The sequence below is a fragment of the Tinamus guttatus genome, unplaced genomic scaffold, assembly GCF_059628265.1.
Source record: "Tinamus guttatus ecotype Peru unplaced genomic scaffold, ASM5962826v1 Tinamus_guttatus_pri_ptg000075l, whole genome shotgun sequence".
NCBI classification, from domain to species: Eukaryota; Metazoa; Chordata; class Aves; order Tinamiformes; family Tinamidae; genus Tinamus; species Tinamus guttatus.
In genome coordinates this window covers 239,464-254,944 of record NW_028288609.1, presented here as the reverse complement: position 1 = coordinate 254,944, position 15,481 = coordinate 239,464, and the positions used below count along the sequence as shown (strand labels likewise).

Below are 15,481 nucleotides of genomic sequence, written 5' to 3'. Positions count from 1 at the left end.
CCCCGGGCGCAGCCGCCCGGAGCCTCCGGAGGGGGGACCGGGGAGGGGGCCAGCCCCGGTCCCGGGCACCCAACCCCGCGGTTGCGCCCGATCCCGGAGGCCGCAGGCACTTGGTTGAGGTAGTTGGCGCCGTCACCCCGGGCCGGGCGGCTACTGCAGGGGACAGGGGGGTGAGAGGCGGCGGGGACACGGCGGCGCCAGCGACCTTCCGGTGTCCCCGTACCGTGCGGCCCAGCTCGTCGGCGAACGTCACCCCCTTGCTGAGCCGCTGCTCCTGGGAGCCGGTGCTGCTGCCGCTCAGCGAGTTGCGGCGCATGATCCCTGCGGGCGGCAGCGGGCGCTGAGCGGGGCGGCCCCGCGGGGCCCGGCACGGCCCGGCCCGGCCCGGCCCGGCGCCCACCTTGGGGCTGCGGCAGCTCCAGGCGCTGGAGGCTGTTGCGGCGGGACGGGTTGAAGCCGCCCTTGGAGAGGCGGCGCTGGCGGCTGGAGAGCACGGCGGCGGGCGACACGATGCCCAGCGGCGGCTGCTTCCCCATGCGCACGTAGAGCTCCTCGATCTCCTTCTTCTGCGCGCTCTGCAGCAGCTGCACCTCCAGCAGGTGCCTGCGGGCGGCAGCGGGGACATGCGGGACGGGGACGGAGGTCCCCACGGAGGGGCCGCGGGCGCGGGGGGGCCGCTCACTTCTGCCGCAGGGTCTGCAGCTCCTCCCACATGTCCTCGTCCTCGCTCTCGCTGTCGTCGCTGCTCAGGTAGCACAGGCTGCGCGAGGAGCTCAGCCAAACCTGGCTCAGCGCCGCCTGCGACGGCGCCTCCGCGGCCTCGGCCCCGCCGCCCTCCCGCTCGCTGCCCGCGGGCGCCTCCGGCACCGAGCCCGAGTCGCTGCTCGCGCTGCCCGCGGCGCCCGCCGCCTCGGGGGGCTCGGGGCTGCCCGGCGCCGGGGGGCTCGCGGGCTCGCGGGACGGCGTCACCTGGAACCGGCCCAGCACCTGCGTCCTGGCCTCTGTAGGGGCGTGGGGACGTGAGCGGTGGCCGTGGCGCGGGACACGCGGGCCACGCGGGCGCTGCCCCCACGCACCTTCGCTGATGGGCGAGAGCCGGGCGCGCTCGGCCGCCGCCGCCGGCGACTCGGACACGATGAGCGGGTGCGCGGGCCTGGGCGAGCAGAGCGGCGCCTGGCGGCCACCGCGGCCATCGGCGAGGGCGGCCGGGACGGCCACCGCGCGGGGCCCCGGTCCCTGCGTGTCCCCGAGCCCTGACCCTCCCTGGGGCTCCCCACACTCACCGGGTCGCACTCACATCCCTGGGTGTCCCAAAGCCCTGACCCTCCTCGTGTCCCTGTGTGTCCCACAGCCCCACCGTTTGCACATCCCCGGCCCTCCCCGCACTCACCGGGTCGCCCCCCAGCCCGTCCGGCACCGCGGGACTCGCTGGTGTCACCGGGGGACTCGCGGGGGCCTCAGTGGCCGGAGCCGACGCGCAGCCCCCTCCGGCATCGCCGCTGGCTCCCGGCCCGGCCAGCACGGCGGGGACAGAGCAGGGGGTCCCCAGCGCCAGGCTGTGGGGCCGCGGCGGGTCGGGGTGTGCGGCGGCGGGCGGCAGCGGGGCCACGGGGCCGGGCAGGGGGCTCCCGGGCGGCCCCGGGGGCAGCGGCGGCATCGCGGGACCCTCCGGGCTGCCGGGGGCAGGAGTGGGGCTGGCCGGAGCCAGGGGCCAGGTCTGCGCCGCGGGGCTGGGGACACCTGCGGGAGAGAGGGGCATGAGCGGGGCCGGGCGCCTGCGGGACACGGGGACACCCGGGGCGGCCGGTACCTGCGGGGCGCCCGGGGCCGCTGTGCGCCGCGGAGCCGCTCGGCGGCAGCGGGAGGCTGGGGCTGGTGCAGCCCAGGTCTGCGGGGCAGCCGTGAGCTCCGGAGCTGCTGCCACGGGGCCCGAGGGGACACGGCTGCGGGGACAGCGCGGCGGGGCCGGGACCTACCGCTGAGCGAGGACGAGGAGACCGAGCGCGGGAGCGCCTGGAGCGGCGGGTCCTGCGGGGAGGAGGGCTGAGCGGGACGTGGCCGCTGGCCGCGGCCCTGCTGCCACCCCAGCCTTGTCCCCGTCCCTGTCCCCATTCCCATCCCCTGCCCCCTCCCCAACCTTGTCCCCATTCCTGTCTCTATGCGGTCCCCATCCTGTCCCCATCCCCGTCCCCATCCTGTCCCCATTCCCGTTCACTGTCCCCATCCTGTCCCCATCCCTGTCCCCAACCTTGTCCCCATCCCTATTCCCATTTCCAATCCACTTCACCATCCCCATCCTGTCCCCATTCCCGTCCCCATCCCTATTCCAATTTCCAATCCACTTCCCCATCCCCATCCTTGTCCCCATCCTGTCCCCATTCCCGTCCCCATCCCCGTCCCACCCCAGGCTCTCACGGTGCTGGCGGGCGGGCGGCCGCCGCAGCCCTCCTTGCGCAGCAGGGTCTCCACGCGGTGGATGATGTCCCGCATGCGCAGGATGAAGCCTTCCTGCTCCGACTCCAGCAGGAACTCGTTGTGGACCTGCGGGGACGGGGAGGGGACATGAGGGACCACTCGGTGCTGCCAGCACCCGCGTCAGCCCCGCACTCACCATGACGGCCGCGATCTCCTCGGGGCTGTCGCCGTCCAGGTCGAACTTGAACGTCACCATCTTGCTGTTGTAGGTCTGCAGCTGGCACTCGACCACGCGGTCGCTCTGGTCCGAGATCTGGGGGCGGGCGGGCGGTGAGGCCGTGGCGGTGCCGGGGAGGGCCCGTCCCCTGTCCCCATCGCTCACGTTGGTGATGCGCAGCCGGGAGCGCGCGCGGCGCCGCAGCAGCTTCCCCGCCGCCCGCCGGCCCGGCGCCTCGGCGCCCCGCTCGCCCGCTGAGAGCCCCTCGTAGCCATCGCTGAGGCCCGAGGCCGCGTCCGAGGCATAGCTGGGGACAGTGTCAGTGTTGAGGTGGGCATGGGGCACCACTGCTGTGACCTCCCGGGCCCGCGGGTCTCACCTGTCCACGGGTGAGGAGATGTCGCTGGTGCCAGCACCGGGGTCAAGGGGCAGCCGCAGTGCCAGGCCCTGCAGGACCAGGGGGACATCGGTGAGCGATGACCCCCCCGCTGCATCCCCCTGCCCTCATCAACCCTCTGACCGTGGGGAAGCGGCGGGGGGGACGGGCGGGCAGGGGGCTGCACAGGGCCCCCCGCGGCAGCAGCTCCGGCGACTCCAGGACGCCCGAGGAGCTCAGGTAGCCGTCGGTCTCGCCGTCGGCTGCGGAGGAGCGCGGTGGCACCGTGAGTGTGACGGACACCACGAGCGCAGCCCCCGGGCCCGGCACACGTACAGGTGGCAGAGGAGTAGCTGGCGTGGCGGTAGGCGAAGTGCTGGTGCTGGTCGGCCTCGGGCTCCTCGGGTTCCGGCGGGAAGACGCCGCCGAAGACGGAGTCGCCGGATCCAGGGGTGACCGGGGAGGCGACGGCAGAGCCGGGCGGCCCCGGGGACTTCAGCTCCTCCAGCAGCTGCAGGACCCCCGGCCCCGGCGGCGCCGCCTCCTGCGCCCGCTTCAGCTTCTCCCGCTTGCGCTTGATGGCCACCACGCGGTCCCGCACCGCCTTGGCCACCAGCTTGTAGTCGGCCTCGCACACAAAGCCCAGGATCACCTGCACCACGGCATGGTGAGCCCGGCGCCCGCCACCCCGCCGCCCGGCCCCCCGCGGCACCCACCATCTCCTGGGCCACCTCCTCGGCCACGTCCTTGTAGAGCTCGAAGAGGAACTCGATGGCGTTGTTGTCCTTGTACTTGCCGTGCAGCTTCTTGGTGTCGTCCATGCGCAGCCAGAGCTTCAGCCCCGACTTGACGCCGTCGTCCTCCTCGGCCAGCTCCACGTGCACGCCGGTGTCCTCCTGGAAGAAGGAGTGCTCCAGCAGGTCCTGGATGGTGTACCTGCGGGGCAGCGCGCTCAGCGGGTCGCTCGCCCGCGCGCGCCCGCCGCCCCGGCCACGGCCACCTCTCGTCCTTGTCCATGCGGATGCAGCCCTCGATGATCTCCTTCAGCTCGGGCACCTTCACCTTGTAGAAGCTGCTGGGCTTCAGCCCCTGCAGAGGAGGACGCAGCCGTCCCGCCTGCTCCGCGATGGCACCGTGCGCCTGGCAGAGCATCGTCCCCTGCCCCGGTGGGGCACCCAGGAGCCGCTGCCACCCACCCCCCTCCTCTGCAGCCGGTGGCAGCATTCCCGGGTGGCATTCCCAGCTCACCGAGGTGACCTTGCGGTAGATCTGGGCGGCGTTCTGGCACTCGGAATAGGGGTACTCGGAGGTGGCCATCTCCAGCATGCACATGCCGAAGGCGTAGACATCCACGGCCTCGTCGTACTTCTCCTCGTACATCTCAGGCGCCATGAACTCGGGGGTGCCTGGGGGCGCACGGGGGGCTCAGCGCCGGCCCTGCGGCCCCGGTCCCGGCCCGCTCGGCCGCTCACCGATGACGCTCTTGGCGAAGGAGGCGCGCTTGAGCGTGGCCAGCCCCAGGTCGCCGATCTTCACGGAGCCGGTGGGGCCGGTGATGAAGATGTTGTCGCACTTGAGGTCGCGGTGGATGATGGGCGGCGCGCGGGTGTGCAGGAAGTGCAGCCCGCGCAGGATCTGCCGGCTCCAGCGCTGCAGCACCTTCAGCTTCATCTCCTTGAACCGCTTCAGGTACCTGTGGGGACGCAGGGGGTTCCCAGGCAGGGGGTTCCCGGAGCATCGTCCCGGCTCCTCCAGGCCCTGTTCTCATGGCTCAGGCAGCCCCCAGGGTCCCCAACCCGGCACCCGCTCACGTTTTCAGGGTGCCCGAGGTCATGAGCTCAGTGACCAGCACGATGCAGATCTGCCCCTTGACCGTCGACTTCCAGGAGTCGTAGAAGCGGACGATGTTGGGGTGCTGCAGCCCTTTGAGCATCTCCACCTCCTCGCTGAAGCGCTGCCGCTCCGTCTTGGAGAGCTTCCGCGTCTGTGGAGACCGAGGGATGGATGCGCGGACGGAACCACGCGCGCCACCGCGCTGCCCAAGGGCACCGACGTGCCCGGCTGCCTCTGCCCTCAGCGGGGCCCGTGAGGGGCGGCCGCGGGAGCCTCCCACCCACGAACGGGACCTGCAGGGAGGATCTGGCCACAGCGGGATGGGAACAGCGGGATCCTGCACGGAGCCGCAGCGCCCGGAGCCGGGTAGGGGCCGCGCTGCAGCCCGCGGGACACCGGGATGCGGCGCCTGGCGCTTGTGGCCGCCCCTCGGAGCTCCCGTCCCCAGCGCCTCTCGCGGCTCCCGCTGCAGCAGAGCCGGCCCCCGCCCCGTCCGGAGCTGCTCCGTAATCCCCTCCTCTCCTTAACGCGCCCTCGGGGACACGGCTTGGCCAGGGGGAAGCCGAGCCCGGCCGGCGCCGATCAATGGGGCCTTTCATAGCCGGCAGCAGCGCGGCCGCCAAGCAGCGGCACGGCCCCGGCACGGCCCCCGGCACGGCCCCCGGCACGGCCCGACGGCTCCGCGCTGTTCCCGAGCCTGCCGGAGGCGCTGGGGGGCACAGGGGCTCTGGAGCCAACAAGGCCACCAGGCATCGCTCTGAAGGGGCCACCAGGCACCGCGCACACGGGCAGGCGCCCGCTCCGGAGCCCCCGGTGCCTCTGTCCTCGGCAGGCGACACTGCACAGCTCTGCACAGCCCCAACCCACAGCTCCGACCCGCGGCGGGATGGTTTGGGTGCACCCGGCCCATCCTGAGCCCAGGGCATCGCGGGTGGCAGAGGGGCTCTTGCCCCGGCTCCTCAATGGAGCTGGGCCCCATGCTGGGCCTCCGGCTTCCTCCTGCCCGCCACCCTGGCACCTTCGGCCAGAAATAGCCCCGAGGCTAAAGCCGGGAAGCGTAAACAGGTGGCGGCAGCTCTGCGGGCGCCGCTATCCCATGGGAGCACCCGGAGCGCCGGCCCGTGGCCACGGCCGCCATCTGGGGTCAAGGGACATCGCCGCGGGCACACGAGGCGCGCGGGCCGGAACTACGGCTCCAGGCGGAGGTAACCTGCTTGCTTATATTTAAGGGTAATAAAGGGATAACTGTGAAAGCCAGAGGACAAACCTATTTTTAAAGGGGCAGAGCCACAACTGTTTTTATGTGTGGTTGCAAATCCCGTATTTGTGTCACAATGTCCGATTCTTTGCAGGAAAAGAGAGCGCACAGTCTGCCCGTGTGCGCCAGGCCCGACGGACATGGCAGGGGGACAGACGCTGGACAGGGCCGGGCAGATGCCCCAGTGCTGGGTTTGCCAAGGAGCGGCCCCCTCGTGCCAGGCAGCTTCCCCGCTGGGATGCAGACGGGCACAAAGGTGATGGGAGCAACGGGCAGCGCCCGGGCGAAGGGCCGAGGTGTCACCTGCCCCCATTGCTCCTCCAGGGTCTCTCCCTCCATCACGGGCTGCAGTGGCCCCGGGGACATGGCCCTCACAGCAGCACTGAGGTTTTAGCAACAAGACAACAAACTTGTAAGACGCGTTTTTCTGTGTAAACAAGGACTTGGACCCTGCTGCTCTGGCAGCCACCATGGTCAGAGAGCTGGACAGGACTTTGGACTCCACAGGATCCTTCCCCAGGGTCTCCCGGAGCCCGAGGAGCTGGGCAAGGTGCCCCACACGCAGCCTCACATCTGCCAGGAGCCAAGCAGGGTTGGCATCGGGAGCGAGCCCTCAGCTGCTCCCCCTAGCACCTCAGCGGCAGCATCCTGTGACAGGATGGGGGACACAGGGGCAGAGGGGACTGGGAAGATGCTCCCAGCCCTGGAAATCCACAGGTTTGGACACGGTTAGGGAAGAGTCCAAGGGAGCGGTGGAAGCCACAGGCAGCCCCAGGTACTTCCGGACACAGCCAAGGACGAGCAGCAGCGCGCACCAAGGACGCGCTGTGCCGGGCGCCGCACGCTGCCAACATGTGCCCGGGCTTTGGCACAGCCCTTGGCACGGCACCGGCGCCGCCGCCCCGGCCCGCCCCGCCCGGGCGAGCGCCGGGCTCGGCCCCCCGGCCCCGCTCCCGCCTGCCCGGGGGGCGGCGAGGCCGGGGGAAAACAGCCCGTGCCGGCCAGGAGAGCCGGGAAGCGCCGGGTCAGCGCGAGCCCGGGCCCGGGACAGCTCCGGGGCGCGGGGGAGCCCGGGGCCAGAGCGTGCCCCGTTCCGCGCTGCAGCCCCCGCAGCGCCGGCCCTGCCGCGACCAGCGGCAAAGCGGGGCCGTTGCCCAGCCCGTGCGCCGCTCCCGGCGCCCGCTGCAGCCCCGGAGATGCCCCGCGCTCCGCGGGGGGACACGGCCGCCCCGGGGGCAGCGCTGGCGCGGAGGGTTCCCGGCTGGAGAGCGGCCGCGGACGCCGAGGGGGCTGGAAGGAGAAGCGCGGCCAGCCGGGCCTGCCGGAGCGGGATAGCGGGGAGGAAGGAGCAGCCGAGGGGAGCAGGGCCGGGCCGGGCCGGGCCAGCCCACAGGTGCCGGCGGCCGCGTCCTTGAGCGCGGGCAAGCGGACGGTGCCGCCGGGAAAAGGGATCGCGGCCGGGGCTGAGGCGCTCGGACCCCTCGGTGCCCCGCGGGGCACTTAGTCTGCACCGCGCCCCCGGCACCTCCCGCACCGCGTGTCCCGCGTCCCGCGCATCCCGCACCGCTCACCTGCAGCTCGCACCAGGCCACCTCCACGGTGGTCTCCGTGTCCAGCCCCTTGTAGACGGTCTTGAAGGAGCCGCGGCCGATTTCGATGTCGAACTTGAGGAAGCGGCCGTCGGGGGAGGTGGCCACGGCGCGGGTCTCCACCTCCTCGCTCTCCGTTTCCTCGGGCTCGCGGCGGCTCGTGGCGGGCGGCGGCGACCCGGAGCCCCCGCGCGCGGCGCCACCCGGCCCCGCCGCCGCCGCCGCCGCCGCGTAGCCCAGCAGCTCCAGCTCGGCCGAGCTGCGGCGGCTGAAGCGAACGGACGCGCGCCGGGACTCGCGGCCCGAGAGCCGCCGGCCGCGGCTGCGCTGCGGAGCCCGCCCGGGGGACCCCGACTCCGGCTCCAGCTCCTGCTCCGGCTCCGATTCTGGCCCCAGCTCCTCCGCGCCGCCGCTCGCCCGCTCCGCCTCGGGCTGGGACATGGCCCCGCCGGCGGCGCACGGCTCCACCGCCAGCATCGGCCCGCGGCAACGGCTCGGCCGCTCTCCGGACGGCTTCGCACCTGGCGCCGCCGCCGTCCGCTCGGTCCCGGTCCCGGTCTGGGTCCCGGCCCCGCCTGGCGGCGCCGCCCCCGTCCCCGCACCGCCCCCCCGCGGCCACCGCCCCCCGCCTGCGCGGCGGGAGCGGCCCCCGCCGGACGCCGGGTCCGCACCGGCTCCGTGCGCCCCGCACCGGCTCCGTTCACCGGGCACGGGCGCTGGGCACCCACGCCAGCACCCACACCGGCATAGGGCACCGGGCACCGGCACGGACAGCACGCGCCGTGCACAGGCACCGGCACGACCAGCGGGCTCGGTCACCTGGCCCCAGCACCAGGACCACGCACAGACCCTAAGTGCAGGATCTGCCCCCTGGGCACAGACTTCCCCCGCAGCGACCCCGATCCTCCTCCCGCTGTGGAGCTGGAAGCGCCGGGGGCTCTGCCAGCCCCTTCCCCCCAGCTGGAGCCCTGCTCTGCTCCTGGCACTGGTGTAGCTGAAGCACCAGGGTGACGCAGGCAGCGCGGCGCTGCAGGGAAGAGCTTGTTTCCAACATTTACTTAGCACTTCTGACTTGGGATTGCGGAGCGGCGCGTCCTCCAGAGCAGCAGCCATCCTTGCCGGGCCATGGGGAGCAGCTCCTGCCGCTCGAATCCTCACGGCTCTCAGGTCCTGCTGCTCTGCCCAGCCCCTGGCAGCCTGGACCCTCGCTCTGCCATGGTGTGAAATCCCCAAATGCGAATCACACAAACGCATGAACGTCTGCTGCAGCCCCGCGCTAGCCCAGCGCGCAGACAAGAGCCTCTTGTCCCTGCAGTTTGAACTAAGTTGCTCACTCAGTGCAACTGTTTACACAAAACACATAAAAGACATAAAACACAAAGCTATTGGAGCCGACATTAACTTATGTACCCCGAGGTCAGGTTGTTTCGATTCAACAATAAGAGAACCACTAAAGGGAGGAGAGAAATGTCCTATGTCCTCCCGCAGCTTCCACCACTGGCCCTGCATGCGCAGGAGTGACCCCGGCTGCGGCTCCGCTGCAGCCCCGCAAATCCCCAGCCGGGCGGGAGGAGGAGACGCGTTTAATGAAATCTTGTTCCCCAGAAGCCCTGCCCGGGCTGCGTGTCCGGCTGCTAATCTCTGGGCTGGGCCGGCTTGTGCTACCTGCACGTGACCCTGCTCATCCTCCCCTGCCCGTGGAGCAGAGGAATGGGGAGAAAATGGCCTGGGGAGAGAAATGGATCCCTCTGGGGCTTGCAGGCAGCTGTGCGGAGCAAGGACATCCCTGCCTGTGCTCTGCACTGCCCGGGGCTCAGTCGGGTGCAGGTTCGGTTGGGGAAGGGGTCCCTCATCCCCAGGCCCAAACATCCCTTGTTGCAAAGAGCAGAAGCTGGGCAGGGGGCTGGGGGCATGTGGGGCTCCCGCTGTAGAGGCCTCTTGTGCTGTAAAACGGAGCACAGCTGGAGCCCGCTCTGCTGCGAGGGGGTTTGTTCAGATGCGACCTCCCGCCGGGCAGAGATGTCCTCCCTTTTCACCAGACCCCACCAAGCGGATGGGGCACCATGCAGCTCTGCTCTGCTCCCTGCCCCAGCCTGCAGGGCTGCACAAAACTGGGGAGCTGGACCCCATTCCTGCCTGGATCTGAGGTCTCCTCCAGAGCCCGGTCTGGTCGTTGTTAACAGCTGCAGCTTCCCCACACGTCCAACTTATGTCAGGTTTCAAAAGTTCCCTGCTGGAAAAGTAATTGCTCTTACCCGCCACGACTGCGGCTTTCAGCAAAGCTGCAGCTTTTGGCCTTCCTGGCTGAAAATCCTCCCCTTGAGGGGGGCTGACCCCAGGTCTGCACCGTCATCGGGAGCAGATCCTGGCACCGTGGGGCTCCGGTGGCCGCAGGCTGGACCCCACAGTGGGAAATCGGTCTGGGCACCACGTGGGGCCGCGTCCCAGCCGAGCTGGAGCCAGAGGCGGGCGGAAAGCAGAGCGCTCCAGTCGGGATCCCCAGCTATCACCAGGATCACCAGGGATAACACCCGACACCCTGTGCCTGCTCAGGTGACACTCCCGGGCACGGAGCCCGTGCCAGCGCTTGGCTTTGAGGAGCCGCCGCGATTCGGCCGTTCAGCCTATTTACTGCAGCGCTTGGGAGCGCAGGGCAGGGCGCGGAGCGGAGCGGGCGGCCGAGCGGAGCCGCCCGTGCGGGCGCTCCCGCCGTCCCCGTCCCCCCGTCCGGCAGCGAGGGTACGTGCAGGGGTCTCACGGACCCCCGGCAGCGGAGCCCGGTGTCCTCGGCTGCAGCGGAGAGGTGAGTGGCACGGAGTAGCAGCCGTGGTGACTCCGACAGCGCGAGAAGGCGCCTCGAAAATCACAGCCGGGCAGATAAGTCCCCTCGGGACTGCCTTAGCCCTGGGTTTCAGATGTGACCCACATAACAATTCATCCCGGGTTTCACATTTATCAGAGTGAACAACTCCCGTTCCCAGCTGCCGCACGGCTGGGAAAGGCCGCGAAGCTTCTCCTGTCCCCAGCAGCAGGGCCCGAACGTGCACGGCCCGATAGCGCCTTATCTCAGCGCCCGGCCCGCGCCGCACCGCGCCCGGCGCTGCAATCAGCCCGGCCAGACGCGGCCGCGGAGGCTGCAGCCGAGGCCCCCGGGAAGAAGCGGGACCCGTTCGCCCCTGGCACTCACTGGCCCGGGCTCCCCCGGCCACCGCGATGCTGGTGCTTTGGGTGGTCAAGGGATCCCCTCGGCCTCCCTTGCTGGGTTCTTCCCCAGGCTGCCCGAGGTGCAAGTGGAGCGAAGCCGAGTTGGGACAAGGCAAAGTTGTGGTTGGAGGCCATGAGACTCCTTCCCTCTAAAAAGCCGACTATTGCCTAATTCCAAGGGACCTGCACCCCTGGGCTTCCCGCTCACACCTTCCCGGCCACGGGGAGCCCGAGCAGCTCCGACATCCCAATGCAGAGAAGGGCTTGTGCCCATGTTCCTGATGGGGGGGACGAGTGTGTTCCTCCTCTCCTCCTCCCCAAGCAGCAGCTCATTAGGAAGCTGCGGAGCAGGAGCGAAGGGCTGCCAGGGAGGCTTGGAAGGAGAGAGGCAAGTTTGGGTTTATCTAATGTCACATCAGCACTTCCTGCGGAAGGAACAAACCTAATGAAGAACACGGACACGCTCAAGGGGAACGGGGTTACGTGAGAGCCGAGCGCGCCGCGGGTCCGGCAGCCCCGGGATGAGGAGGGGATCGGACACCCCGCGCGGTCTGAAGGACCCTGCTCGGGGCAGGCGGGAGCAGCACAAGGCCGGGGGCAGCAGCAGCAGAGGGGGAGACTCAATGCGAGAGGGGCAGGAGCAGATCGTGGCCATCGCAACAGGCCCCAGCACCGGACAAAGACGGTTCCCACGCGAGCGGCCCGGCCGTGGCTGTGTAGGGAGGATGCCGGTTTCAGGGAGGCTGGCACGGAGGCCCCGCGCACATGGAGGCCCCACGTGCACGGAGGTCCCACACACACAGAGGCCCCCCCATGGCACAGAGGCCCTGCGTGCACGGAGGTCCCACACGGCACAGAGGCCCCACACGGCACGGAGGCTCCACACAGAGGCCCCATGTGGCAAGGAGGCCCCACGCACACAGAGATCCCACATGGCACAGAGGTCCCGCGTGCAGGGAGGCCCCACACACACGGAGGCCACATGCAGCATGGAGACCCCACACTCAGAGAGGCCCCGCGTGCACAGAGGCCTCATGCAGCGCGGAGGCCTCATGTGCACTGAGACCCCACATGCACGGAGGCCCCGCATGCACAGAGACCCCACATGGCATAGAGGCCCCACACGCACGGAGGCCCCATGAAGCACAGAGGCCCCACGTGCACAGAGGCCCCATGCAGCACGGAGGCCCCATGCAGCATGGAGGCCCCACGCAGCACGGAGGCCCCGTGTGCACGGAGGTCTCACATGCAGGGAGACCCCACATAGCATGGAGGCCCCACGTGCACAGAGACCCCACACGCACGGAGGCCCCACGCAGCACGGAGGCCCCGCGCTGCGGACGCGCTCCCTCTGCTGGGGCCTCGCGCCCAGCGCACAGCCCGGCTCAGCCCAGGCCCCCCCGCCGGCGCTGGCTGCGGCACCGGCCCCGCTGCCGCGGTCACGCAGTGACACGTACGCCAGGACGGGCATCGCCCGCCCGCCCGCGCGTGGAGCAGCACGCGGCCGTGCGCGGAAGGGCAGCGCGTCCATCCTGACTCAACGGCTTCGCAGGAACTCGCGGCGTGGGCTGGCAGCAGCGGGCAGGACGGTGGAGCGGATCAGCCGGCACGTGGCTCCGGCACCGGGCGGCCGCTCCGTGCCCCAGCCAGGCCACCAGAACCCGCAGAAGTGAGCGGCTCCCGGGGCCACCTGGGGCCACGCTGGCCCAACCAGAGCCCAGCAGCGCTGCCAAGGGCGCCGCGCTCCGCAGCGATCCACTGGCACGCAGGAATCCCCTGGAAGCAGTAGGGAAGCACGGCTGGTGCCAGCGTTGGAGAAGGGATGCAGATTGGGAACCCGGTGCCCGCAAGCAGAGACCGGGCCAGAGCATCCCGGCGACTCCAAGCGACCAGGCTGCCGTTTCGGAAAGGGGATTTTTGACCTTCCTTGTCCCACCAGCTCAGGCTGGGCGCTGGCACCTCGACCACACTGAAGATTATCTGCTGTCGACAAGGGCTGTCAGCAGCTGAAGCAGCGCGAGGAGCACAGAAAGGGCAGGGAAGGACAAACCGCTGGGAACAGCGGCCAGAGCCTGCCGGGGGGACGGGGCCTTTCTGTTCCGTGTTCCTATGAACAACCCTAACGGCACCGATTAAAGGGCGATGCAGCCCCGCGACCTACGTCTGAGTGCAGCAAGTGCCGAATCCCCCATGGAAGGGCTCCAGAACAGGAGAGCAGAGCGTGACCCTCCCTCGGCCACAGCAGCCTGTGGTTAGCGATTCAGAATTTGCTGTATTTGGGCCCTGGCTCTGATCAGCTGTGTACATCATTATCAGGATTAAGCATCTGAAAACTTAAGTTACACTCCCTGCCAGCTCTTTTTACAGAGCTTGCCTCACCTCTGCACTGAACCCACGAGCTTTGGATGAATTGCACATGGAAAATGGAAATATGTTCTGCCTTGAAGCCCCCAGCAGGTAGTAAAAGCCCAGCTGGTCCGTAACTCCAGCATGTGGAAAAAAATACCTGTGCTACCTGCTTCCCAGTCAGGTACGAAGGCTTTGCAAGCAGAGTCATCCCCTCCACACACTGCCACAACAAAACATGGACAACGGACAGCAACTTGGTGCACCGACCTGTTACTGATGGAGAATAAAGATAGAAAGACCCGAGCTGCTCTATAAATACATGTTATTTTAATTATTCCAAATCAGTTCCTTGGCATCCACGGGGAGCAGCCACGTTTCTGCTGAGGTCCTGCACGGCCCGCGGCGAGCGCGGTGACACGGGCAGAGGGCCAAGGAGCTGCCCCGACGGCCAGGCCAGACCCGGCCACCGCAGAACCCGCTCCGGCCGCTCTCCCGGGAACAGGGACCACCAGCAGCAGCGCTCGCTCTCCGCTCCTGGGGTGGTGCCGTTCGGATCTGCTCGGAGCAGCTTTAACCTCTCGAGCAGAAACGAACAGGGAGAAAAGAAAGACAGAGCATCTTTGAGCACCTCGAAGTCGTCTCGTCTTTGGAAGGCTTCACAGACTCTCCTTGCTCCAAGAAATCCAAAGCTGCTGGCAGCTGCTGCTTGAAACCAGGCCGGGAGATGGGACCTTCACAGCTAGAAACGCTTCAGCAGCCAGAGAGGAGCGGGAGGAAGAGGCTCCTATTAGAAGAACTTGACGCCCCGTCCGTCGTCCAGCGTGATAATCTCAGCTTTGTGCTCTTGCTGCAAGGCCTGCAGGGCCCGGAGCAGCATCGACTCATCCAAGCCATGGAACTCTAGGAAAGGACAAACGTTCCATCAACAGGAACAGGGGGAATCACAGCAGGGAACGCACTGGGGTACATGAGCGATGACACTGACGACACCACAGTGTCACCGATTTATTGCTATCTGCAATACCAGGAATAAAGCATGAGGGTTACCTGGCTCCCGAACGCGAGCCACGGCATTACCTTCGTTCTCTGTATCATCTCCACTGGTCAGTTCGTACAGCGTGAACACGGAGTTGGTCAAGCCGTTCTTCACTACCTGGAAATAGAGAAGCAACAGAGCAAACCTCACCGTGTAATGCGCTCAGCACGGACCTGCGGGACGCCTTAGTGCAAGTGAGACAGCGTGGGCAACGCTCAGTGAGCAAAACCCCCCGGAAACGCCTTGGAGCCTTGGGGAGTCAATAAAAGACCCCCAACAAGCTCAGACAGGGGCGCGCTCCGTCCCTCTACTCTTTGCTCCTTCTGCCCATGCCCAAGGACGTGTTTTGCAACCCAGGGTCCTGTTGTAAGGAGGCAGCGCGACGAGGGGCTCCGTCCTCCCCGCGACGCTGCAGGGACGAAGGAAGTTCGTGCCCGTCGACCGCTCAAGTCGCGCCTTGGGGCAACGCAAGGGCCGACGGCTCCGCGCGTCCCTGCGGCGCGGACGAACGGAACCGGGCCGGGAGGAACGGGGGGAAAGCGGGAGCGCAGACGTTGCCCTCGGCGTCCCCAGCCTCACCCACTGGTAGATGAGCTTGCCCCACTCCTCCGGCCTCCGCCACATGATGAGGAAGCTGGACTTGCCCTTGTCCAGCCACTCCAGATTCCCTGGAAACGACGGAAAAGGGGGCGTCAGCGGCGCGGACGGCGCGGCGGCCCCGGCGCGGCCTCCCGGACCACGCACCCTGTTTGCGGAGCTCCTCCAGCACCACCTGGACGGCCTCGAGCGGGAGCTTCCCTGCGGGGCGCTAAGGAGCGGGCACGGCCGGGGGACGCGGGGGCACCGGGGGCACCGGGGGGCCCGGTAAAGGATACGCTGCAGGCGGGCGTTGCCGAAGAGCGGCCCGTCGTGCGCCTCGCGCACCGTCATGGCGTGCAGCCGCTGCTGCCGGCAGTAGCCCAGCACCAGCGCGCACCAGGCCGCGAGCTGCTTCCGCCGCGTGTCGCCGTTGGGCTGCAGCCTGCGGGGGCGGAGCGCCGTGAGGCCGGTCCCCGCCCCGGTTCCGGTGCCGGTTCCGGTCCCGGTGCCGCCGCACTCACGTGAAGAAGGGCGGGAAGCTGTACTGCCAGGGCCACGCGAAACTCATCCCGCGCCGCCGACGACGACCGGATCCGCCGCCGCGCGCTTCCGGCCCGCCCGCCGC

General features: G+C 69.2%; 2 protein-coding genes across 3 annotated transcripts; both read right to left on the bottom strand.

Annotated features, from left to right (window-relative positions):
- Positions 1 to 98: 98 nt before the first annotated feature.
- On the bottom strand, positions 99 to 8,258 carry WNK4 (WNK lysine deficient protein kinase 4). The gene is made up of 17 exons (XM_088519919.1): positions 7,671 to 8,258; positions 4,820 to 4,992; positions 4,481 to 4,701; positions 4,257 to 4,414; positions 4,009 to 4,097; positions 3,725 to 3,944; positions 3,345 to 3,660; positions 3,153 to 3,271; positions 3,012 to 3,079; positions 2,798 to 2,939; positions 2,612 to 2,728; positions 2,416 to 2,541; positions 1,077 to 1,263; positions 683 to 1,001; positions 401 to 603; positions 224 to 321; positions 99 to 150 (listed from the first exon to the last, which is right to left on the bottom strand). Exons 1-17 carry the CDS (start codon positions 8,163 to 8,165, stop codon positions 133 to 135), a joined length of 3,069 nt encoding a protein of 1,022 aa, XP_088376045.1. The 5' UTR covers positions 8,166 to 8,258; the 3' UTR covers positions 99 to 132.
- Positions 8,259 to 13,996: 5,738 nt separating this feature from the next.
- Positions 13,997 to 15,463, bottom strand: VPS25 (vacuolar protein sorting 25 homolog). 2 transcript variants are annotated; one of them, XM_088519874.1, is made up of 6 exons: positions 15,378 to 15,463; positions 15,153 to 15,298; positions 15,022 to 15,075; positions 14,857 to 14,945; positions 14,319 to 14,394; positions 13,997 to 14,141 (listed from the first exon to the last, which is right to left on the bottom strand). In XM_088519874.1, the coding sequence occupies exons 1-6, from the start codon at positions 15,422 to 15,424 to the stop codon at positions 14,029 to 14,031; spliced, it is 525 nt and encodes a 174-aa protein (XP_088376000.1). In that variant the 5' UTR covers positions 15,425 to 15,463; the 3' UTR covers positions 13,997 to 14,028. The 2 variants fall into 2 exon arrangements, with proteins under 2 accessions (XP_088376000.1, XP_088376001.1); XM_088519875.1 differs by having other exon boundaries at positions 14,319 to 14,390; positions 15,022 to 15,070.
- Positions 15,464 to 15,481: the final 18 nt, after the last annotated feature.

Coding starts and splice junctions, on each gene's coding strand:
- WNK4 (XM_088519919.1), bottom strand. CDS start 8,165: ATGCTGGCGGTGGAGCCGTGCGCCGCCGGCGGGGCCATGTCCCAGCCC. Junction 4,098..4,256: donor TCTACCGCAAGGTCACCTCG/GTGAGCTGGGAA, acceptor CCTCCTCTGCAG/GGGCTGAAGCCCAGCAGCTT. Junction 3,661..3,724: donor AGGAGGTGGCCCAGGAGATG/GTGGGTGCCGCG, acceptor GCCGTGGTGCAG/GTGATCCTGGGCTTTGTGTG.
- VPS25 (XM_088519874.1), bottom strand. CDS start 15,424: ATGAGTTTCGCGTGGCCCTGGCAGTACAGCTTCCCGCCCTTCTTCAC. Junction 15,076..15,152: donor CGGCAACGCCCGCCTGCAGC/GTATCCTTTACC, acceptor AGCGCCCCGCAG/GGAAGCTCCCGCTCGAGGCC. Junction 14,395..14,856: donor GCAAGCTCATCTACCAGTGG/GTGAGGCTGGGG, acceptor CTCTATTTCCAG/GTAGTGAAGAACGGCTTGAC.